At 44.5% G+C, this 25,169-nt stretch overlaps 1 protein-coding gene across 1 annotated transcript in view; it reads left to right on the top strand.

Moving 5' to 3' along the window:
* Nucleotides 1-24,763, top strand: part of LOC308686964 (solute carrier family 12 member 3-like) — a gene marked incomplete at both ends in the record, with an annotated part of 48,457 nt that extends 23,694 nt beyond the window's left edge. The window contains 21 exons of the mRNA XM_081359100.1: nt 23-133; nt 223-334; nt 837-967; nt 1,062-1,146; nt 1,239-1,399; nt 1,505-1,612; nt 1,694-1,817; nt 1,905-2,006; nt 2,147-2,302; nt 2,449-2,548; nt 2,626-2,737; nt 8,396-8,530; nt 8,611-8,717; nt 8,837-8,919; nt 9,020-9,106; nt 16,964-17,062; nt 17,263-17,374; nt 17,463-17,549; nt 24,087-24,219; nt 24,302-24,369; nt 24,625-24,763. Of these exons, the coding sequence (XP_081215226.1) occupies nt 23-133; nt 223-334; nt 837-967; nt 1,062-1,146; nt 1,239-1,399; nt 1,505-1,612; nt 1,694-1,817; nt 1,905-2,006; nt 2,147-2,302; nt 2,449-2,548; nt 2,626-2,737; nt 8,396-8,530; nt 8,611-8,717; nt 8,837-8,919; nt 9,020-9,106; nt 16,964-17,062; nt 17,263-17,374; nt 17,463-17,549; nt 24,087-24,219; nt 24,302-24,369; nt 24,625-24,763 (2,352 nt within the window). The remainder of the gene's footprint in view (nt 1-22; nt 134-222; nt 335-836; nt 968-1,061; nt 1,147-1,238; nt 1,400-1,504; nt 1,613-1,693; nt 1,818-1,904; nt 2,007-2,146; nt 2,303-2,448; nt 2,549-2,625; nt 2,738-8,395; nt 8,531-8,610; nt 8,718-8,836; nt 8,920-9,019; nt 9,107-16,963; nt 17,063-17,262; nt 17,375-17,462; nt 17,550-24,086; nt 24,220-24,301; nt 24,370-24,624) is intronic.
* Nucleotides 24,764-25,169: the final 406 nt, after the last annotated feature.

Here is a 25,169-nt window from a genome sequence, read left to right as displayed (position 1 = left end):
CAATTGTTTTCTTTATTCTCAGGACTATAAAGCTCAGATGTTGAGTGATGTCAATGACGTGAGGATCATCGGTGCAATTACTGTCGTCATCCTGCTCTGCATCACATTCGCTGGCATGAGTTGGGTGGCAAAGGTATACTGTCCTCTGACCCTGTTTTCGATCATTTCCCGAAACTACCTCCTGTAACACGAATGTTCTTCTTGGTTTTCACTCCCCCACAGGCTCAGATCCTGTTCTTCATCGCGATCATGCTCTCCTTAATTAGCTACTTTATTGGGACGGTCCTCCCCCCCGACACAGCTAAGCAGGCTGCAGGATTTTTCAGCTACCAATGTGAGTAAACAAGATCCAGATTGAATGTGGCCTTCAAGTGCATCTAGTTGTTTCTAAGTTTGGGAGTCGTTATTTCGACCTGTTGCAACAAGACAAATGAACAGTAGATGAAAAGCTCTTGTTTACCAAGCTCAGAACTGAAACGTTAACACAACATATGATTCATGCATGTGTAGCCCGTTCAGTTTGCACTGCCTGCATATTAGGATCCCCTTGAGATTAGGGGAGTGAGGTTTACACGCACAGCTCACACTAGCCTACTTTTGTTACACTCACCCCTAAACCTAACTCCCATCCGGGTCACGGCACCACTGTAGCCCCTCCAGTTCTCACCGGCAGCTCTAAGCGGGATGTAAACCCAGGCACGTCCGCATGGGAGGTGGGCTCTCTAACAAGGAGGCTCACACTGGCTCAGCTCACACTGGCCTACGTTCAACTTGATTCAACTTGGTGTTGCTTTGTGTTGGAACAACCAGACCTAAACACAGTTTTCTTCTTCCAGATGATATTTTCATGTCCAACCTACTGCCTTCCTTCCGAGGTACAGATGGATCTTTCTTTAGGATGTTCGCCATCTTTTTCCCAGCTGCTACTGGAATTCTTTCTGGCGTCAACATCTGTGGAGATCTCAAGGTAATATTGCAATTTTTCAGGCAGAGTGTGTAACGTAGGAAAGTCACCGTGCCCTACAACACTACAGAAATGACTTGTGTCTGTGATTTTCCAGGATCCAACAGGTGGGATTCCTAAAGGGACACTGCTGGCCATATTGTGGACCACCTTGAGCTATTTATTGATCTCAATCACATGTGGTGAGATTCTACCTTTTTCCGTCACAATTGAAATGTGCGTCTTATTGGTGATCTGTTCTCCTCACTGAATCACTTCCTCTCTTCCTCCTCAGCTGCAACTGTTGTTAGAGACGCTTCTGGCAATCTGAACGATAGTTTAGTGCTATCGAATTATTCGATCCACTGCAGTGGTCTGGGCTGTAAATTTGGCTGGAACTTTGACCGGTGTGAACAGAACTACACATGTAGCTCTGGACTGGCAAACCACTTCCGTGTGAGCACATTGGCCCACATGGTTATAGTTTGAATTATTTTGTTGTTGGTTGGATGGATGGATGGATGGATAGACTTATTAATAGCCATTTTCCTTTTTTTTCAGGTTCTTACCACTGTTTCAGGATCTGGCATTTTGATCACCATTGGTGTCTTTGCCGCCACCTTGTCGTCAGCGCTGGGTTTCTTGGTGTCTGCACCTAAAATGTTCCAGGTAGATGATGTGACAGATTTAATTTAATGTTGTGTATTCTGCAGTTTACTGTAACATTTTTGTATATGTGTTTTCATACAGTGTTTGTGTAAGGATAACATCTACCCCTACATCGGCTTTTTTGGGAAAGGTTATGGGAAAAACAATGAGCCTCTACGTGCATACTGTCTCGCGTTTCTCATCGCTATGGCTTTCATCCTCATTGGTGAGTCCTGGATCTCCTCCAGATCAGTTACTGATGTGTTTCTCTCTGCGGACGCTTTAACATTTGGTGTCATGTTGATATTTTTAGGTAATCTGAACATAATCGCTTCTCTGATCTCCAACTTCTTCCTCTGCTCTTACGGCCTCATTAACTTCAGCTGCTTCCATGCGACGGTCACCAGATCACCTGGTGAGAACTTCATCATCATCATCATCAGTTTTGCATTGTGAACAGATACAACAAACAATAATATACTGTGAATATATATATTTTTTAAGAACAGCTGTTCTGTGTGTCTTATATTTGTGTTTGTCATCTGTCTCTCGCAGGCTGGCGGCCGCAGTACCGTTTCTTCAGTCCGTGGACTTCTCTGTTTGGTGCTTGCTTGTCTTTTGTCCTCATGTTTCTGTTCACATGGTGGGCCGCTCTTGTCACGTTCATTGTCATCCTCTTCCTCATAGGTTATGTTTCCTATACAAAGCCTCGTGAGTAAACTTATTGTTTGTCTGGTTTGTTTTCAATGAACCAATATGTTGCAGATTATGACTTACATTTTCCATTTATGATCATCAAAACATCATTTATGTTCAATTATTTGAATGCATTGACTGTTGTCTGATTGTGTGTCCAGAGATTAACTGGGGCTCATCTTATCAGGCCAATATCTACAACATGGCTTTGTCCTTCTCGATGTCGCTGACTGGTGTGAGTGATCATGTCAAAAACTACAGGTGAGACTGTAAAAGTAAAAATTACCAATCTGATCTGATCACGATACACCAGCCGCTCATGATAAGCTCTCTCTTAGGCCTCAGTGTCTCGTTCTCACCGGCCCTCCTAACGCCCGTCCCGCTCTGGTGGACTTTGTGGGCACTTTCACCAAAAGCATCAGCCTGATGATCTGTGGGAACATTATCATGGTAAGAACCAGAGCTGGGCCATTTTTGATGCACAAACTTACACCGATAAGTCTATGATGTGAAATATCATGCATATGGGTTGAAGCTATATACTTTATTATAGAGTTCTCAACGGGCCTGAAAATTACAACCCGACCCGACCCGGCCCGTGGCTTTTAAAGCCCGGACCCGATGTAACCCGACACATAAACATGAATTATCTGCCCGAACCCGACCCGCGGCCCGACGCTGCGTCGTTTTTTTTTTTTTTTTTCTCTCATACACGTATTATCATGACCAGCAGACGGGAATTCAAATCAACCTTTAATGTTTACGCCTTTTAACAATACAAACAACTGAAACAATACACTTTAAATATATAAATAGGCTGTAGTAGCGACGGTGAATTCACCTGCGGCAAGTTTACTTCTCACCAACTCCATCTTCTTCTCCAGGCTAAAGGCGTGCACGCAGCGGCGTCAGGTCTGCCCCCGCCCCTCTCCATGATGCACGTTACACGCAGCAGCCAGACTTTCTTTACGGTGACCAGCAGCGATGATTAATAAATGTTTCGGGTTTTTTTTACTGAGCGGAAAAGATTAAGCCCGAGGTCCGACCCGACCCGAGTCATTTGATTATATTTTCGACCCGAACCCGGCCCGAGCCCGCGGGTCCCGTCGGGTTTGTCTGGCCGACCCGACCCGTTGAGAACTCTACTTTATTAACCCTCTGAGGTCTGAGCTGTTTTCTGGGCCCTGGAGGTGTTCTGACATGCTCTGACATTTCTGGTTATTTCTGTTACTTGTGACATTTTCATGTCTAAAGTCTAATTACACTGTATTCAGCACAAACTCTGCTACAATAATATATCAGCAGCATGTATGTAAAATTTTGTAGTTTTGAGATAATGACATTTATGCGTAGTTTGTGAAAATACAAAAAAAAAATCTCACTAAAATAAGGTCATGAAACCCATACTGATTATTTCTTCACAAGACTTTTGAAAATTGTATGACGTAGCCTAGAATATTTGCTGCAAAACTATGTGAAAATCACCCTGACTGCTCATTCAGATAAGACAATATATTGATTTAAAAATTTCACGACGTGTTTTGTGTTAGAAAGCTCTATGCGAGAGCTCATTAATATGTAAGCTTTTCTCACCTGAGAAAGACAAAGAACCTCCCCTAATGGCCCTATTAGGAGCTATCAGGCCCTGCCATTCTGAGAAACCTTGCACAATACTGTAAATGAGGAGATTTAAAAAAGAATGGCTTTTAAATTGTTTGGATTTATTTACAACACAACATAATCCAAAGATACACCTTTGTGCCATTCCTAAAAACATTGTACATACCTTTCATTTCCAAAATTTTCACTTTACCGTGTTCACGTACAGAGACTCATGTGAATGTTGAAGTCCTCAGTGGCGTCTGGGCCCTGAAAAAAAAAAAAAGTGAACATACTGATATCAAGAGAAAGGCCTGCACGATTTTGGAAATAAATATTAGATTTTTCTGGTTAAAATTGCTTTTTAAAATTCCTTTTTAAAATTCACAGAATACACACACACACACACACACACACAGAAATGTTTCCAACAATATATAATATAATGAACACCAGGTTTGTTGTGCCTTGTAGGCATAAGGTATATGCGCAGTGCCGGATAAAATAATAATAACCATAAATAACCTATAGCAGTATAAATCTTCCAAAAGATTTCAGTAACAACTAAGCTAGAGAAAAATATATTGATTATCATGTTACTTCAAATGTTTCCATCCGTTATGATGATATGAAATGAGATGAAAACATGAAGCCGTTTGGTGCGTTTTGCTTTCATCCAAAATATGATACAGTAGGCTACATTCAAACGCGATCGCGCAGCAAAATATTAAACATTCAAACGCGATCGCTATCAAAAATATGATACATTCAAACGCGATCACTATCAAAATACATTCAAACGCGATCACTATCAAAATACATTCAAACGCGATCGCGCTCAAATATAAAACATTATGGTTACCATATACATATCTACGTTTGAGCTAGGGGTGCACCGATCCGACTTTTTCAGTCCCGATACCGATGCCTGGGCTTTGTGTATCTGTCGATACCTGATACCGATCCGATACTATAGTTGAATTAATAATAAACTGTATACCTTCCACCTTATACCTTCCTTGAAGAGACTAAAGGCACCAGACTTTACTAACTAAACATAACTAAGACAAAGTAACAGATGTATGTAATGTGTTGTATTCTTATTTATTTAAAAAACAATTGTGCATTCAAATCGAAAATAGAATATAATCAAACTTCTTTAAATAAATGTAAAAAAAAAATTTAATTAAAATGTAGCGGTGGAAACAAAAAAACTGTGTATTGGCCAAACGTGTCACACCACCATCACAAACATGACCTGAATGCTCACTTAATCAGCAATGGCAAATTTAAATGTCAGTTTTAATGATCATTATGTTTCATATTTTTAAAAATGAAAACAAAAAGAGGCAGGGTTGTGTTTTATATTTCGTGTTGTTATAAATATGCAGTAAAGATAATCAATGTACGCGTTTGCCTGAACCACATTTATGTGGCCATTAATATGTTTAAGATTTTTTTTTTTTTTTAAATGAAAAGAGGCAGAGTGGTGTTTTATAACATACTTCGTTTTATTGTTGGCTAAAATATACATAAAGAGATTACCGGAGTAGCCAGAGCGAGCTGAGTGACGCGATCAAGAACGCTGCTGTTCCATTTGCAGAATAACTGGACTCGCGTCCTCTCGTCCTCGGGAGTTCGTTCTCCTGAGTCGAACTTGGCAAGTCCGAACTACCAAGGAGGACGCAAGTCCGAAGTTTGCGTACTCGGTATTGAGAAACGGCCTCTGGCTCGCTCCATGTTGCTTCTAGCATGCGACACGCGTGAAGCTGACGAATGACGTAGGTTCTGCTGCGACGACGAAAAAAAAAAAAAAAAAAAACCTGGATCGGCCCGTGGATCTGTTATTTTTTCCGATCCCCGATCCAGCTATTTTATCAGTATCGCGGCCGATATCCGATCCTAATATCGGATCGGTGCACCCCTAGTTTGAGCAGATATCCACAAACACAGTAACAGTAACAGTAAACACGGGTCTAAATATTATAATATTCCCCATATATCTAGCAACAGTTCAACTGCAACGTGACATTTATGCAACAATAACAAACTAATATGTAAGAATTTCTTACCTTACATCTTTCTTGTCTTCAAATCGCGTTCTTCTTTTTGTGAGGTAGCCTAAATCCAATATAAGCTCAGGCACATCTTTCAAACTCGACGAAAAGTGAAGTGAAGTGTTTTGTTGTTGAGGTAATGAGCGAGACGCGTTCCATGTGGAGATTTGCATGTGAATCTCTTTTGCGCGAGTGGGCGTGGCCAAATTAACTGTAATGAGGAAGCGTTTGAGAAGCTGGACATCTTGTTGGTTTTATACAAATTACTTAAACAGAAAATATTTGTTTTCGTTTTGAATCCGATCATTTAAAAGTACACACTTAAATGTTTATAAAGGTATATGGCTCATAAATGTGTGACAAGTATTCGCTGAGTTTTGTTTCAGTTTATAGACGTGCTCAAGAAAAAAAAGTTCACCGCGACGGAGAGGCAGAACGCACACCCTGTTTATTTTCTTTATTTTACAAAAGCACAATGTTTTGGTTTGATTGTAAGTGGACACATACAAAAGGAGAAATATCACAGATTCTTTTTTTATATTTCTTTTTTCTGTATGACTATAAATGACTGAGCAATTTAAGTTTATAGTGCTACAATGTGGAGTAAATCCAGCAAAACGTGCCCGCGCGTTTGTCGACCTCAGAGGGTTAATAAAAGATCCCGGTTCGATTCATAAATGCATGCCCAGTAAAATTCTGCCCAACGTCACTCAAAAATGCATCACGTTAAGAAAGTTAAACAGAATGCAAACACGAGCAGCATTTTATTTCGACAACTTAAATGTATGCACTACCATTGTTTGGGACCAGTGAGATTGTTAATGTTTTTTAGCGATTTCAGCCCCGATTTTGGCTCGCCGACAGGTTTTGAGAAATCGCAGACAAATGCCCAAAATCACAGGCAAATTGGTGCTCGTTCACGCGAGTGACAATCAGCAGTGTGAATGAGCAAAGACGCGATCTGAGAGAATCACCGACGAGTCGCCGATGCCCGTGAGATATTTGGCATGCTAAATATCTGGACCTGTCGGCGATTCAAAATCCTGCTGTGTGAAAGTGTTCTGACTGAAAACTACATCGGCGATGACCGGCAGCCAATGAGAGAGCAAGATACAGAGCAGCGGGGAGTTCGGGGAGGAGTTATAGAGCACAATATCAGTATTTTAGTAGATATATTTACAACTATATCAAACAGAAACAAAGCACAAACATTTGCTTGACCAGCAGCAACAGCAGCACATTGCAACATTATTTATTTACCCCAAACTCTCTTTGCAGAACACACAGTCCTTGCTCCCCTTGTCTTCCCAGCCATTTCCTCACGCATAATGTTTTTCTTTTTCTCCTTTTCCCTGCAAATCAGTGCACAGACAATTTGGATTGCAAGCTTCTTGCAGGCTATCATTTTTAATAACAATTTCAAACTCGCGCGAGAACTGCGATCTTACGCACGCGGGATTTTGCGTTATTTCCTTATCACTTCTCGCGGTTGTTTGGTTGCGAAACGTAGTTTGCGGGCCAGACAGGAGTTGTCGGTGATTCTTCCTCCTGAAAGTCATGCAGTGTGAAACCTCCTATCACCGATGCATTGTGCAGTGTGAACACACCAGCAACTGAATGTTACCCTGGATAGTCATGCAGTGTGAAAAGAACAGTGACCCGACTCTTTTGAAAATCGTGCAGTCTGAACTCGGCATTACACGCACGTTTTATTTTCACTTGTTCACGTTCCCTTCAGACATAACCGACTGTATCACAAGGATACTTGCCTATACAGGCATTTGGACATAATTTTGTTTGAATTTGTCCGTTCAAGCTAAAGAAGACATGAAAGAGAACATTTAATGGGCTATTCGCGCATTGAGAGGCAGCTTTCTGGCCACTCACGTTGGATGTTGCGCATAGAAAAGTTCTTGAAAACATGTGACTACTGTACTGCATTCCTGTTGTAATGTATGGAACCACTCTTTATACATAAATCATGTAAAAGTTAATGTTTTTTACTTGCACATACGATTTAGTTTTATTTCAAATGACACGTGTGCTGAGTGAGCAATCAGCTATCAAGAGCATTCACCAGAAGTGCTCTCTCTCTCTCTCTCTCTCTCTCTCTCTCTCTCTCTCTCTCTCTCTCTCTCTCTCTCTCTCTCTCTCTCTCTCTCTCTCTCTCTCTCTCTCTCTCTCTCTCTCTCTCTCTCTCTCTCTCTCTCTCTCTCATTGTATAGTATTGGTTGTTGGTATTGTAGCATTTTAATGAGTATGAGTACACAAGCGCAGTGTTGGCCCGATACCGAAATCGGTGCATCCCTATATAACATTTTTATTCAGGAAAGATGATTTACAAAAAACCTGATTGGCACAATCAGATCACCTTGATTTCACCAAACAGATTATTCAGTGCGCACTCAAGATGTGAAGATGTCGTGGGTTTATTGCGCTCTCATACTTTCAGGAGGACGAGAAGTCCAGTTTTCCGCAGCACAGCACTGATATGCTTGTGGACTGGCTCAATCAGAGGAAGGTTCGTTCTTTCTACTCGTCCTTCAATGCCGGCAGTCTGAAAGAGGGCGCGTGCAATCTCATGCAGGTAAGACCGTCACTAATCTGTTCTAACACCTTTTTCTTCTCCTCATTACATCCTTCTCAAAGACTCAATCATCTTTCTAGGCTTCAGGTCTTGGTAAACTGAAGCCGAACACCCTCGTTATGGGATACAAGACAAACTGGAAGGAATGTAAACCTGAGAGTTTACAGGACTACGTCAACACCATCAGGTGGGTTCAGATGCTGCTTCTGTTCACAAATATCAGTTTACTTGTCATTTAGTTTGTTTGTATTAATACCCCTAATCCACCTCTTTGTATATTGATGTTGTTTCATGTTTTTTGTTTAGCGAAGCGTTTGACTCCAGCTACGGCCTTGCAATTCTGAGAATGATGGATGGATTGGACGTTATGGATGCTTTGCAGAGTTCAGGTGTGTACTGTGTGTTTTATACAGTATAATGTCTTAAAAATGCATTGGTGCTGCAGTTTGAATCATAAAACAAAGTTTGACGTGGGTCTATTTTGAGCAGCAGGAAGATCATCTGCAATTGATAATCCGGCATTCGATGCAGACGAAGTCCCGCAATCCGAAAAAGATGAGACAGACCGGAATTCAGGTGACAAACACGTTTGAAGTCTTTTTTGGTGCACTTTTACCCTACTGGCACTGCTAGTGAAGTGTTGTGACAAACTAGAACGTTTCAATCAACCATCTACGCTGCAAGCAATGAAATCCTGATGTCATCACCCAGTCAGCCAATCAGAACAGTGGACATTGACATCCAGTCGACCAATCAAAACAGTTCCACTCTAATGAATTACTTTATGTTTCAGACAATTAAATACGCAGAGGTAGTAGAAAAATATTGATAGTTTGTAAAAAATTCACACTGATGCCAATGGAAGCAAGAAAATAACAGTTCAAATAAAATCTGACTGCATGTTTTAGACAAACCAAAGGTCACTATAAGGTTTACTGTATCCTTCTCTCAGCTAACTGTTATGTTTTTAAAGGGGTGGTTGATTAAGATTTCACTTTTCTAACTCTAGTTAATGTGTAATGTCGCTGTTTGAGCATAAACAACATCTGCAAAGTTACAATGCTCAAAGTTCAAAGCAAAGGGATATATTTGCTTTTAAAGAAATTGCTTTTTAAGGACTACAACAAATGGCTGGTAGGGACTACACAAGCTTCCTCCAGGGTTCTTCCATCATCTGACTCCGGTTTGAACATAAAAGGTTTTCCTCCGGTTTGCTCACCCTCAAAAAGTGACAACTTTAACATGCTATATAAAAATATATGTGGTGTATTTTGAGTTAAAACTTCACATACACACTCTGGGGACATCATAAATTAATTTTGTGAAAAGGGCATTATACCACCCCTTTAGAGAAAAGTGGACGTATTTTCTTGTAAATCCGACAGAGTCAGACTCTCTGACTGCGCCACAGCGCAAACAAACATGGCAGAGCTCATCGTCCATCATAACTTGCCAATTAACTAAAAATATTCACGGTTAAGCAGTTTCAAACACAAAATACATTTACTTGCCCAGAAAGTTAAATAAAACCAATTAGTCATACAGCGCCATTGTGACTGTGAAATGTCACATGACAAGATTGATGCATCGCCATGGAAACAGGAATGTCAAACATTCTAAACTAACAGAGATTGTTTTACATTTATTTTCAATTGAAATTCTGATGTCATCACCCAGTCAGTCAATCAGAGCAGTCATGTTACAGTATAATCAGCAAAACGTACTCGGTTACTAACGTAACCTCGGTTCTCTCTAGAAGAGGGAACGAGTACTGCGTTTTATCAAAACGCTACGGGAAAAGTCTCTTTTCACGAAACACTGAAGCAAAAAATTATCCTTTAATTTTCATATATGTAAAACGCGTTGCGGCAGCAGCAGTCAGCTATGGCGAGACGGCTTGCTCGCTCATTGGCTGCTCTGCGGCAACTGCTTAAGCCTATCGAGCGAGGCCTGAGATGACGTCAGGCCAATGAGGGCGCTTCGCGCCGTCCTCGCCACTTCCCGCCGAAACGGGCGTGGCTTACCTCTATAAAAGGAGCTCGAGAAGGCTGATTCACTTGATTTTGATCGCCGAAGCGAACCAGAGTGAACCGTACGCACGGCAGAGAACGCAGTACTCGTTCCCTCTTCTAGAGAGAACCGAGGTTACGTTAGTAACCGAGTACGTTCTCTTACGAGAGTTCTCTCGTACTGCGTTTTATCAAAACGCTACGGGAACCCCTTGCAAAACGCCGTGCGTGCTGGGATAAAAACACTGATCACCGGAAGCTATTTCAGGCACACAGTGCATAATCACCAGATTGACTCACACAGAGTCAGGGAATAAGGGTGGGAGCCTTAATTCCCTATACTGTAGCGTCGTAGAATAGACATGTCCACAGACGCAAGTATAACATCACATAGACAGGGTAGGGAACCTGAACTAATGCGGGAAATGTGGGTCTTACACAGTTCTGCCCAAGATAGTCGGTAGCGCATTGCGCATGGGTTTCAGTGGTCTGACTAGACGGCTGAACAGATTACACCGACAAAAGCTTAGCCTGTAAGGCGGGAACCTCTAGGTTATAAAACCTGATAAATGTAGACGGAGAGGCCCAGCCTGCCGCCGTACATATATCCTGTAGGGAAATCCCGCTGGACCAAGCCCACGAAGAAGCAACGCTTCTCGTAGAGTGCGCTCTGACTCCCAACGGGCATGGAATGCCCTTGACAGTATAAGCTAGCGCTATGGCGTCAACTATCCATCTGGATAGACTTTGTTTCGAAACAGCCATTCCTTTGGAACGTCCGCTGAACGAGACAAAGAGCTGCTCTGTCTGTCTGAAGACAGCAGAGCGGGACATATAAGCTCTTAAAGCCCTAACAGGGCAAAGAAAACTCGAGTCCCCTTCCTCACTCGATGCCGGCAGGGCAGCCAGGGATATAATCTGAGCCCGAAAAGGCGTGTTGAGGGATTTCGGCACATAGCCATGCTTAGGTTTGAGTATGACTTTAGAGTCATTAGGACCAAACTCCAAGCATGCCGGGCTCACAGAGAGCGCGTGCAGGTCGCCTATGCGCTTCACTGAAGCGAGAGCCATCAAAAACACTGTTTTGAAAGACAAATGTTTGAGGCTAATAGACTGGATAGGCTCGAAAGGGGCACCTTTCATGGCCGCTAGGACCGTAGAAAGGTCCCACAAAGGAACTGAAGGAGGTCTGGGCGGATTCAGTCTCCTAGCTCCCCTGAGGAAGCGGATGACTAAATCATTCCTTCCCAGCGACTGACCCAGCGTTGAACCAAAGAACGCTGAAATAGCCGCCACATACACTTTGAGCGTGGAAGGGGATCTGCCCTTATCCAACAGCTCTTGTAGGAAGGAGAGAACCTCCGTTACCTCACATTCGAGGGGTGAAATGCTCCGAGCTGTACACCAGCCGGAGAAAACCGACCACTTCGAAGCATAAAGCCGCCGTGTCGACGGTGCTCTAGCCTGAGTGATGGTATTCACGACTCCCTCTGTGAGACCAAAGGGTATCCGTTGAGCACCCACACATGAAGGGACCACAGTTCCGGGTGTGGGTGCCAAATCGAGCCCCCGGCCTGCGAGAGGAGATTTCTCCTCAACGGCAGTGGCCATGGAGCGATATCTGCCAACTGCATCAGAACTGGGAACCATGTCTGGTTCTCCCAGAACGGAGCTACAAGCAGGACTGGGCATTTCGTTTCCCTGACCCGTTCCAGCACCTGTGGCAGGAGGGAGACGGGGGGAAAAGCGTATAACGGGCAGCGCGGCCACCTCCGGGACAGCGCGCTGTCGGTCTTTGAAAAGAACGCGGGGCAGAGCGCGTTTTCGCGGGACGCGAAAAGGTCCACCTCCGCTCTGCCGAATCTCTCCCACAACAGCCGGACTGTTTGTGGGTGTAGAGACCATTCGCCCGGGGGAACATTGTTCCTGGACAGTCTGTCTGGGCCCACATTCTGAAGCCCAGGTACATGCACTGCTCTCAGCGAGCGTAAGTTGTGCTGAACCCATAGTAGGAGGCGTTTCGCCAGCCTGTACAGGGATATGGATTTCAGACCGCCCTGGCGATTTATGTAGGACACCACAGCCATGTTGTCCGAACGGACTATGACGTGTTCGTCCTTGATGCGGGGACAAAAAACGCGTCATCGCGTTGTGCACTGCCAGCATTTCTAGGCAGTTTATGTGTAGGAGCTTTTCTCGTTCCGACCACAGGCCGAAGAACGGTCTGCCCTCGAGCAGAGCTCCCCATCCCGAGGTGGATGCGTCTGTCGACACCATCCTCACTCTCGAGGAAGTCCCCAGGCTTACACCTGATTGGTACCAGTCGTCCGCCGTCCAAGGCGCCAGGGCTGAAACGCAGCTCTGATCGACCTTGAGGCGTAATCGACCGGTCGCCCACGCTCTGCGCGGTACCCGCGTTTTCAACCAGAACTGCAGCGGGCGCATGCGGAGCAAGCCCAGCCGGAGAACTGACGATGCTGAAGCCATGAGACCCAGCATCTTTTGAAACTTCCTGAGCGGGGTGACAGCGCCGCGGCGGAAAGACCTCGCCGCGCGCTGAATGATCAACACGCGCTGTGGTGACAGCCGCGCTGTCATAGACTGTGAGTCCAGAACGACGCCCAGAAACAAAATCGTTTGGCTGGGGTTCAGTGAACTCTTCGCCCAAATGACCGTGATACCAAGATTCTCGAGGTGATCGAGTAAAATGGTTCTGTGCTCCACGAGCTGTGATCGTGATTGAGCTAGGATCAACCAGTCGTCCAAATAGTTCAGCACTCGCATGCCTCTGAGTCTGAGAGGAGCGAGCGCTGCGTCCATGCATTTCGTAAATGTACGGGGTGCTAGGGACAAGCCGAATGGCAGGACTGTATACTGGTATGTCTGACCCTCGAAGGCGAATCTCAAGAATCGCCTGTGATGTGACGCTATCTGTATTTGAAAATACGCGTCCTTCAGATCTATCGACATGAACCAGTCTTCTCGGCGAACATGCGCGAGAATTTTGCTGGTTGCGAGCATTTTGAAACGGCGTTTCACTAATACTCTGTTCAGTCGTCTGAGATCCAGAATGGGTCTGATACCGCCGTCCTTTTTGGGGACTAGAAAGTATCTGCTGTATATCCCCTGTTCGCTTTGAACTCGGGGAACAAGCTCTATCGCCCCTTTGCTTATCAGTTTTGATATTTCGGCGCGAAGTAGGTGTGCTACATTCAGCGGAACCGAATTTTCGACGCGCGCTGTGAAGCGCGGAGGGCGTCGACAAAACTGTAGCGAGAAGCCTCTCTTTATAATGCCTAAGACCCAGTCCGAAACCCCTGGAAGCGCTGCCCATGCATCTGCATGGTTGGCTAAGGGCCGGATACAGAGCGCGCTCTGTTCGCCGTGCGACAGAGGTGCTATGGGGCTCACAAACATAGGCGTTATGCCTGCGGCATTTGAGGCGGGGGGCGCGCTTAATACAGCGGGCGGAGCGCTCGCCCTTGACCTTACAACAGTGTTTGGCTGAGTGAGGGGGGGCTGCGCGAGTCCCATGGGACTCATGTGTGCGAGTAGATGTGGGCTGTGAGCGGGCACATTTACTGCTTGGGGCGCGCTGCTTGTGTAAGCAGCGCGCGCGCTCACAGGTCTCGTTTTTACAGAGAGCCTGTGATCTGATAGACATAGTGTTCGTGGGCACTGAGTAGTGGGCACTTTTACTATGTGGGGAGCGCAATCGACCTGAGTCGATTTTATTTGCGCGAGCCCTAAGTGCAGGGCTGTGCTTGTGTGTAGGGATGGGCACTGAGAAGTGGGCATCGACACTACATTTATAGCACCATCGGCCGTGGCCGGGACACCAGAAGTACCGTGAGTAAGTGTGGGCGCGGGAGAGCGGGCACAGTTACTGCAATGAGTGCACTGTCTGTCTGAGCAGAGTGAATGCACACAGGTTTCGTCTTTACAGAAACCACAAGGCATGCAGAACATAGTGTTTGTGGGCACTAGGCAGTGGGCACGTTCACTATGTTGCGTGCGTGATCGACCCGAGTCGAATATATGAGCGCGGGCCCTGTGTGAAGGGCTGTGCTAGTGTGTAGGGATGGGCACTAGCAGTGGGCATCTTCTCTACACATATAGCATCATCGGCCGTGCTCGTGGGCAGCAAAAACACGTCAGCAGTTGCCTCTCGGGGAACAAACAGAGTGATTTGCATTCGGCGGCATAAATATTTTCTGTCGGCCGGCCTGGGATTCGAACCTCCGATCCCCCGCGCGCAAGTCTAAGAATCTACCACTGGACCACAGTGAAGATACATTGACAAAGTCAGCGCGAGTATTATCCGCACTGGCGTTTGCTTGTCAGGCATGTACCACGTGCTTGTGGGCAGCAAAAAACACGTCTGCAGTTGCCACTCGGGGAACAAACAGAGTGATTTGCATTCGGCGGCATAAATATTTTCTGTCGGCCGGCCTGGGGTTCGAACCTCCGATCGCCCGCGCGCAAGTCTAAGAATCTACCACTGGACCACAGTGAAGATACATAGACAAAGTCAGCGCGAGTATTATCCACACTGGCGTTTGCTTGCAGGCATATATACCACGTGCTCGTGGCCAGCAAAAAACACGTCTGCAGTTGCCTCTCGGGGAACAAACAGAGTGATTTGCATTCGGCGGCATAAATATTTTCTGTCGGCCGGCCTGGGGTTCGAACCTCCGATCGCCCGCGCGCAAGTCTAAGAATCTACCACTGGACCACAGTGAAGATACATAGACAAAGTCAGCGCGAGTATTATCCACACTGGCGTTTGCTTGCAGGCATATATACCACGTGCTCGTGGCCAGCAAAAAACACGTCTGCAGTTGCCTCTCGGGGAACAAACAGAGTGATTTGCATTCGGCGGCATAAATATTTTCTGCCGGCCAGCCTGGGGTTCGAACCTCCGATCGGCCGCGCGCAAGTCTAAGAATCTACCACTGGACCACAGTGAAGATACATAGACAAAGTCAGCGCGGGTATTATCCACACTGGCGTTTGCTTGCAGGCCTGTACCACGTGCTCGTGGGCAGCAAAAAACACGTCTGCAGTTGCCTCTCGGGGAACAGACAGAGTGATTTGCATTTTCAGAACGCCTGCAAAATGCCAGAATGTGAGAAGAGTGGAAATCGCCCAGATTCAGCGGGGCTGAAAACACTCCATTCTCTTTCGCCAGTGACGCGCGGGAACCGTAGAAACGGTGTTCGGTTGCAGGCAAGCGGGTACTACGCGCTCGCTGGCTGCAAAATGCATCTCTGCAGTCGCCTTCAGGGGACTTACAGAGCAAAGCATTGGCGGCATAAATATATATGCCGCCAGACCGGGATCCGAACCCCGGTCTCCCCGCGGGAGAACCTATAATTCCACCACTGAGCCACAGGGGGATACAGGCTTTGAAAGCGGCGTCAACATGTATTCTTCGGCGTTTGCTGGCAGGCAAGCGTGTAACAGACTCACTTGCTGCAATAATATTTCCAGTCGCCGAACAGGGAACTGAGAAATGTGAGAGAAAAGAGGTCAGACCGACCAACGGTGGGACTAAGAACACTCTTTTCTCCTTCGCCGGTGAATGACGCGTGCAGAGGCAGGGTAGCTTTTCTTGTAACGTAAAGAAAAACTAATCCCGCCGTCCGCTTCCAGGAAGGGCAGCCTCGGAAAGGATGCCTGGCGAGTCCTCAGAGTCACCGTAGGCAATTGGCTCAGAGCGAGCGCGAGCGCTGCATGAGAAGGCGTCTTGAAAAAGACGCAGCTCTTTTAGGGGTGAGTGTTGCAGCGAACACACACACACACAGAAAACAGAGCAATATAGCAATAAAGGATATAGGCGTCGGAAAGCGCAGCAGGTACGGCTGTAGAAGGCGGCGTTGGCCAGCGGCTTCGAGGGCTCGTCCCGCTGAAGTGCTTGCTTCGAACGACGCTTGCTTCCGTGATCCAGCGATGCGTGCGCTTCGCTGAAGAGATTAAAATCAAGTGAATCAGCCTTCTCGAGCTCCTTTTATAGAGGTAAGCCACGCCCGTTTCGGCGGGAAGTGGCGAGGACGGCGCGAAGCGCCCTCATTGGCCTGACGTCATCTCAGGCCTCGCTCGATAGGCTTAAGCAGTTGCCGCAGAGCAGCCAATGAGCGAGCAAGCCGTCTCGCCATAGCTGACTGCTGCTGCCGCAACGCGTTTTACATATATGAAAATTAAAGGATAATTTTTTGCTTCAGTGTTTCGTGAAAAGAGACTTTTCCCGTAGCGTTTTGATAAAACGCAGTACGAGAGAACTCTCGTAAGAGAACTAGACAGGGTGCACTAACAGCATTGTAGACAGGGTGCACTAACATTTTCTTAATCATGCTTTGGCTGGTGTGATGTAAATGTTTTTTATGCATGTCTCACCTGTTTTTTTTTTTGACTCCCCATCCAGATATTTCTGATGATGGCTCGAACGATCAAGTCAGGTCGGTGTTTCAGATGAAACAGGGCAGGAAGACTATTGACATCTACTGGATCTCTGATGATGGAGGTGAGATACGACTGCATGAATGCTACTTAAACTCACTGTGGGAAAAAAAATCATGGCATGAAGTTCCAAACTGGTTCAGTCTGGGTTGGTAGACAACCATGGTTTTGGTCTTGGTAAAGCTCAAGGGGGTCTGATAAACCTCCAGCACAATCTGTTTGCACTCCCATTTTCTTATTATGAATGCTGTTGCTCTCTTTCAGGTCTAACTCTTTTAGTGCCGTATTTGTTGACCAGAAGAAACCGCTGGAAAAAGTGCAAAATCAGAGTGTTTATCTTAGGAGACCAGGAGACCATGAAGGAAGACCGTAAAGAGTGAGTGATCGGTATATCATCATCATCATCTGTTACTAATTTTGACATGCAGAAACAGTGGTTCTTTAAACAGTTGTTCTCATTCCAGCATGAAAATGCTGTTGAAGACATTCCGGCTGGAGTTCGAGGACATTGTCGTGATAACAGACGTGGATAAAGCTCCTCTGCCTAAAAAGTGAGAAATGTTCACAAATAAACATGGACAAAAACTTGCAGGTTTGTAGGAATGCTGCCTTAATGTGCTATCGGAAACATCCTACTTACCACTTCTGAGCACTGTTTGGTAAATGGTCAAATTATTATTTTTAATGTTTTCCTTTTCCTGTAGTGTGTAATGTATCTGTTTATGTTTGTATATAATCTACTAGGCAAGGCAAGGCAAGTTTATTTATATAGCACATTTCATACACAATGGCAATTCAAAGTTCTTTACATAGAAGAAATTAAAAGAATAAAAGAAATAAGAATAATTAAAACAGTTTAGAAAAATAAAATAAAATACAGTACAAACAGTCGGACGAACAGTGGCACAGTGCTCATTCAGTAAATGCATAGCTAAACAGATGTGTTTTGAGTCTGGATTTGAATGTGACTACAGTAGGAGCACGTCTGATCTCCTCTGGAAGCTGGTTCCAGCTGCGGCTGGCATAATAGCTAAGGGCGGACTCGCCATGCTTAGAGTGAACTCTTGGTATTTCTAGCTGATATGATCCTAGTGATCTGAGTGATCTGTTGGGTTTATATTCAGTGAGCATATCTGCAATGTATTGAGGTCCTAGGCCATTGAATGATTTATATACCAGTAATAATACTTTAAAATTCATATTCATATTCATGTTCATATTTTCTAGTTCTGATCAGAATCCTGGCGGCAGCGTTCTGTATGAGCTGCAACTGTCTTATGGTATTTTTGGGAAGGCCAGTGAGGAGTCCATTACAATAATCCACCCTGCTGGTGACGAAAGCATGAACAAGTTTCTCTAAGTCTTGTCTGGAAACAAAGCATCTAATTCTTGCAATATTTTTCAGATGATAGTATGCTGATTTAGTTATTGCTTTGGCATGACTACTGAAACTAAGGTCTGACTCTAGTGTCACACCAAGATTCCTGACTTGATGTTTAGTTGTTTGACCCCTAGAGTGAAGGTATGCGTTCACCTTGAGAACTTCATCTTTGTTTCCGAACGCAATGACTTCAGTTTTGTCTTTGTTTAACTGAAGAAAGTTTTGACACATCCAACTGTTGACTTCGTCAATGCATTGGCACAGGGATTCAATGGGGCTGTAATCGTTAGGCGATAGGGCTAAGTAGAGCTGTGTGTCGTCTGCATAGCTGTGGTAAGCAATTTGGTTCTTTCTCATTATTTGGCTCATTGGCAGCATATAAAGGTTGAACAGGAGTGGTGCAAGAATTGAGCCTTGAGGGACTCCGCATGTCATGGATGTCCACTCAGACTTATGGTCACCTATACTCACATAATAACCTCTCCCATCTAAGTATGACCTGAACCATTTTAGGACTATCCCAGTAAGCCCCACCCAGTTTTCCAGCCTGTCAAGAAGTATGCTATGATCGACAGTGTCAAATGCAGCACTAAGGTCAAGTAGTACCAGCACTGATAATTTGCCTGAATCAGTATTTAAGCGAATATCATTTATTATCTTTATGAGCGCTGTCTCTGTGCTGTGGTGCGGTCGGAAACCAGATTGAAAATTGTCAAAGGATCCATTCAAGCTCAAGAATTTGTTCAGCTGATTGAAGACAACTTTTTCAATGATCTTGCCTATGAAAGGAAGATTTGAGATCGGCCTATAGTTGCTTAATATGGTCTTATCCAGATTGCTCTTTTTCAGGAGGGGCTTGACAACTGCAGTTTTCAGGGAGTTTGGAAAACTCCCAGAGCGAAGTGAGACATTTACCACTTCTAGGAGATCTGCTTCTAAACTGTTTAAGACACTTTTGAAAAATTATGTGGGGAGTGTGTCAAGAGCGCAAGTTGATGTTTTAAGGTGCTGTACGGTTTCTTCCAAAATTTTGCCATCAATTTCTTTGAAATCAGACATAGTACTGTAACTACTTTCTCGGGTGGTTTGATCTGTCTTACCTCAGTGCAACTCAAGGATGTGCTGATCACCTTTCTGATATTATTGATTTTCTCAGAGAAGAAAGAAGCAAACTCACTGCACTTGTTCTCTGAGAGCATTTCACTGGGAATCTGGCTTGGAGGGTTTGTCAGTCTCTCTACAGTAGCAAAAAGAGTCCGTGTGTTGTTTAAATTGCTGTTTATAATATTTGAGAAGAAAGTCTGTCTAGCTTTGCCTAGTTCCATATTGAAAGCATGAAGGCTGTCTTTGTAGATGTTATAATGGACTACAAGTTTTGTCTTCCACCACATGCGCTCTGCTTTTCTGCATTGTCTTTTCATATTTTGCACTGTTGTTGAGTTTCTCCAAGGTGCTTTTTGTCTGCCACTCTTCTTCCTGACTTTAACAGGAGCAATATCATCAATTATACCTTTAACTTTTGAGTTAAAAGAATCAAGGAGAAAATCAACAGAGTCTGCAGATATGCTTGGTGTTAAGGATATAGCCTTCATAAATAGTACACTAGTGTTCTCATTTAAGCATCTCTTCTTGACAGACACAGATCTAGCTTCAGTGGCAGGAGAGATCAATATATCAAAGAAAATACAGAAATGATCAGACAGTGCTACATCCTTAATAACAATCGATGAAATGTTTAGACCCTTACTGATAAGTAAATCTAGAGTGTGTCCACGATTGTGTGTGGGTCCATGTATATGCTGAGTCAGATCAAAAGTTTTTAAAACACTTTTGATTTCTTTCGCCATATTATTCTCTGCACTATCTATGTGGATGTTAAAATCTCCAGCAATGGCAAAACAGTCAAACTCTGAGGTAATTGTTGATAACAGTACTGTAAAGTCCTCAGTGAAGGCTGGAGAGTATTTTGGAGGCCTGTAAATAATGATAAGTAAAATGCGTGGAGCACCTTTCAACACAATACCCAGATATTCGAAAGAAGGGTAATTCCCAAATGATATTTGCTTACATTGATAGATATCTTTAAAAAGAGCAGCTAGACCCCCACCTCTCTTAACAGCTCTGAAGACACTCATAAAAGTAAAGTTAGGGGGGGCTGCTTCATTGAGGACTGTTGCACTGTAGCTGTCTTCTAGCCAGGTTTCATTTAGAAGCATAAAATCCAGGTTGTTTGTGGTTATTAAATCGTTGACAAGAAGTGATTTATTTTTAAGTGAACGAATGTTTAAAAGTGCTAACTTAACAGTCTTACTTTTTGTCCCCACATCAATCTTACTTTGACGTGTAATAGGCACCAGATTAGTTAGGTTTGCTGCACGGCTATCGAAGGCCTTAGATTTTCTATCTTGTAATAGAACAGCAATAGAGAAAGATACAGGCACACTGGGTTCCCGCTTGTTCTGTAAACATTTGAGAAAGTTACTGTTATCAGAGCGGGGACCCAAAACACATCACTGAGAGCTGGTATCAGTTGTTTTTGGTTCACCTCGAGCAGATGGAGGAGGGTGTGGGCCCTGGCGTTGTGGTAGAGGCCGAAGAGCTCTCACAGAAGGGGGAGGGCGAGCTGGGCCCGCAGGCTTTGGTGTGGGTGGTAATGGTGCCTGTCGTTTTTTGGTTGGTATCTGGGGGCTTGCAAAAGAGTGGGATAGTCTGGTTCCAGCATATACCAGTTCTTCCATTTTCTGTGAGAAACACAGTAGTGGCGATGCTGGAGAGAGGGATAGCGTGTCTGGTGAAAGGGGCTGTTGCTTTGGTGTTATAGGAGGTTGTGATATGCTGTCCTGGCTTCCCTGGCTGATTTCCAGGAAGTCGTCCTTGGGTGTTGAATCTTCAAGCAGTTCTGATATGTTTTTTTGTGGGCAGGGCTCAGCTGAGATTGTGTCCGTGAGCAGAGGTTGTTGTGGCGGAGTGGTGTTATCATTGTCCTTGTGTGATATGTCAACCGCATGTCCATTTTGCTGCTGAAGTGAAGTCCCGTGGTCATTCATACTGTGTCCATGTGTGTGTGTGCCGTTCAGATTGAGTGGATTGGCACAAACTGCAGAAGGATGATTGAGAGAGAAGTAGAAGTTGTCCTTTAACACTCTTGAACCAAGTTTGTTTGGGTGATGGCCATCCCGATGAAAAAGTTGTCTCTGACTCCAGAAAAGATTGAAATTGTCAATGAAGTTTACTTCTTTTATATTGCAGGTTTTTTGCAGCCATGTATTTAGCCCAAGCAACCGTGAAAACCTGTTTGTTCCTCTTGCTGGGAGAGGTCCACTGATGAATGTTTGAACTTTCAGTCTTTTAAGTGTTTCAAAAAGTTCATTAAAATCCTTCTTAAGGAGTTCTGACTGCTCTTTATGAATATCATTCTTCCCCACATGTATGATGAGTCGATTTGCAGTCTTATGTTTCATCAGAATGTTCTGAAGTTCCCTGTTTATATCAGAAGTTGTTGCTTGTGGAAGGCAGCATGTAGTTGTATCCCTGCCGCTAATGTTTCTAATTATGGAGTCCCCCACTATCAGGACTGGTGGTGTGGTGCAATGGATAAGACACATGCCTTTGGTGTGAGAGACTCGGGTTCGAATCCACTGTGAGACACCAATGTGTCCCTGAGCAAGTTAACCCCTAGTTGCTCCAGAGGCGTGCGACCTCTGACATATATAGCAATTGTAAGTCGCTTTGGATAAAAGCGTCAGTTAAATGAATAAATGTAAATGTAAATCAGAGCTGAGTGCCGCTGTCTGCTCGACCTTGAGCGCCAGTTAGCATCAGTGTTAGCTACTGGCCCATTCAGTCTGTGTTCGATCACATTCATCACATTTGGGGATTCCTCATTTGCATTCATTAGTACTTCAAATCTGTTCTCAAGATGTATAGGTGGTGGTAGAAGACCAATGTTTGCAATCCTTGTCAGAGCTGTATCTGGGGTAGAGGATGCTACTGCGGCAATATGTGATGCTCGTGACAATCTGGTGTCTCGAGTGCCTTTGGGTCTAGCTCCCTGTTCGTGCCATCGATTAGTAAGTCGATCGGCTTGTTTCTCTACCTGTCGAGGAGCACTAGTTTCATGGGACTCACCGGTATGTTGAGGGTGTCCATGACGAAGCTCTGTTGTGTGCTCCGTCTGGTTTGGTGGTCCCATAAGTAACTTTGTTTCGAGAACTGCAATCCTTTGTAAAAGTCTGTGGCAGTTAGTGCAGCAAGTAGATTCTTGAATCTGAAGAGGCATTTTCTCTTATCCGTATGAATGTAGGCAGTTGTGTTTTCCTTTCCCGGAATGTAAGCTGGTCGGGTAAAAGAATTCTGCGTTTTTGTAGTAATCCAAACTTTGTTGTCTGAGCACTGTGCTGTTTGCTGAAGTTAAAATTAGGTGATAAAAGGAAATAAAATATAAAATATAGGAGATAAAATGTAAAAGCGATAGAGCAAAGCGCGGAGCAGTAAGCAAGAGCGTCCGAACAGTAGCTGAGCAGGAAGTGAGTCTAAAGTAATCTACAAAGCTCATAGTCTCCCACAAAGCAATTTATTCTATCTAACAGAGAACACTTATCCAGACCTGTCTAAAATGCTTCGATCGAAGTCCAGATATCTCTTCCTCAAAAGCCCATGTCACAATGTGAAATATTAGCATAATGAGTGCAAAAAGGCAAGGTTTCTGTGAATTGAACGAAGTGTTGTCGTCATGTCACGGAGGCGCTGTGTGTTGGAAACTGCTTTTGCTTTCAGAGGTCAATAAGAGTTTCAGATTTGTTTATAAAGCCTTACCTGAGCTGTACAACTCAAATGTTTTCTTGTGCACAGTGCATTTTACAGAGGACAGCTTCCTGAACCAGGGAAAGTACAATGCCGGCTATAAACTTTAGACTAGTTACCACTGTGAAACGTTCTGCTCAAGTCGTGCTTGTGTAACGGAGGCCAGTAAGACCTGAGAGAGTAATCCTCACTCCCCTGATCTCAAGAAGTGCAATAGCAACTGGCACTGCAGTCTTAAGCGTCCTTGTTATTAGCGCACCTGCTTCCCATGCTGGAGACGCTGGTTCGAGTCCGACTTGGAGCGGGGTGAGTAGGACCGGAGGGGTTACAATGGTGCCATGACACGGATGGGAGTGAGGTTTAGGGGGTGAGTGTAACATAGGCCAGTAAGAGCTGTGAGAGTAATCCTCACTCCCCTGTTCTCAAGAGGTGCACTAGCAACTGGCACTGCAGTCTTAAGCGTCCTTGTTAGCGCGCCCATTCCCATGGAGATGCCTGTTAAACTTGCAAAGTCCAGAGGGGTTAAACTTGCAAAGACCAGAGGGGTTAAACTTGCAAAGTGGGTACCAATTGATTGGCTTGATCATCCCATTTTCAGAATCTGACTGGGGCTTGAACTGATAAGGTAATATCAATGACATTAATTTTAACTATGCATTTACAAATGCTATAGAAGCCTTGGAAGCTTAAGCTCGTGATAATGGCGAGGCCTGTTACATTTCCGATGCATGCTTGAGGTGTTTATCCAATCACAACCTAATGGTTCAGGTGGCCAATCAGAGCACTCTGAGTTTTTCGGAAGGAGGGGCTTTGAAGAAATCAGCGTGTTTCAGACAAACTGGGATTAGAGGAGCTGTAATAATGTACAGTATGTAAAAAATCTTCTTCCTCTCTGTTTCTGTAGTTGGCAGCGGTATGAGAAAAACATCGCCCCCTTCATGCTGAGTGAAGAACAAGATGGAGGAGACGTACAGGAACTCAAGAGACTGTGTCCATGGAAAGTTTCCAACAAAGACCTGGAGGCCATAAAACCCAAGGTGTGTGTGCTTGCTGGTCTGGGTCGTTTTGAACACGAGTATGATCCATCAGACCCTCTATTTGACTGTCTTTTATTTTCAGGTGGAGAGGTCGGTGAGACTAAACGAGATCATCAAGAAGAACTCCATCCCAGCGGCTTTGGTTGTAATGTGAGTATTGCTAGTTAGAGCAGTTTACCCATCCCATATGATATGTCATTTTCATGTATCAATCCAAAGTGATTCACAAATGAGTGACATTACAAGCAATTGGTCATACTTTTGGATAATTTGGGGCCTTTGAGAACGAAAGCAAAACCAGTTTATGCTTCTTAACTCGCTTAACTAATATGACCAGCGTTGCCAGTCAATGTATGCCTGATAACAGCTCTAAACAGAATGTGTGTGTGTGTGTGTGTGTTTCAGTTCTCTTCCAGTCCCTGATGTCAACTGTCCCAGTTCTCTCTATATGGCCTGGGTGGAAGCGCTGAGTTACGGCATCCACTGTCCCGCCCTGCTCATTCGAGGAAACCAAGAGAACGTCATGACCTTCTACTGCCAGTAAAACACTCACATTAATGTGAGTTCATCATCAGGGCCGGCGCTAGCCATTTGGGTGCCCTAAGCACAAATGATTGGTGGTGCCCCCGTTAAACCCCCGTTAAAATAAAAGACTCAACATGCAGGGCTAAAGCCCCGGATCTTTTGCACTACTACCATAGGCGTCAATTTCGGTGGTGGGGACGGTGGGTACGTGTACCCACCAGATTTCGTCATGAGTCATTTTGTACCCACCACTTTTAACTTCCGTCCATATTAATTTGACTTTTGGTTTGATTTTTTTGACAGTTTTCAGTGGTTATGAGGAGAAATATGAGAGAGAAATTTGGTAATCATTGTCTGACCCCAAAAAAAAAAAAAACATTAGAATATTCATTTTATTGTATTTTATTTTTCGTGTTCGCATTTAT

This window comes from Scardinius erythrophthalmus (assembly GCF_964197995.2).
Source record: "Scardinius erythrophthalmus genome assembly, chromosome: 2".
NCBI classification, from domain to species: domain Eukaryota; kingdom Metazoa; phylum Chordata; class Actinopteri; order Cypriniformes; family Leuciscidae; genus Scardinius; species Scardinius erythrophthalmus.
Note: the sequence above shows the minus strand (reverse complement) of the source record. Positions and strands in the feature narration are given on the sequence as shown.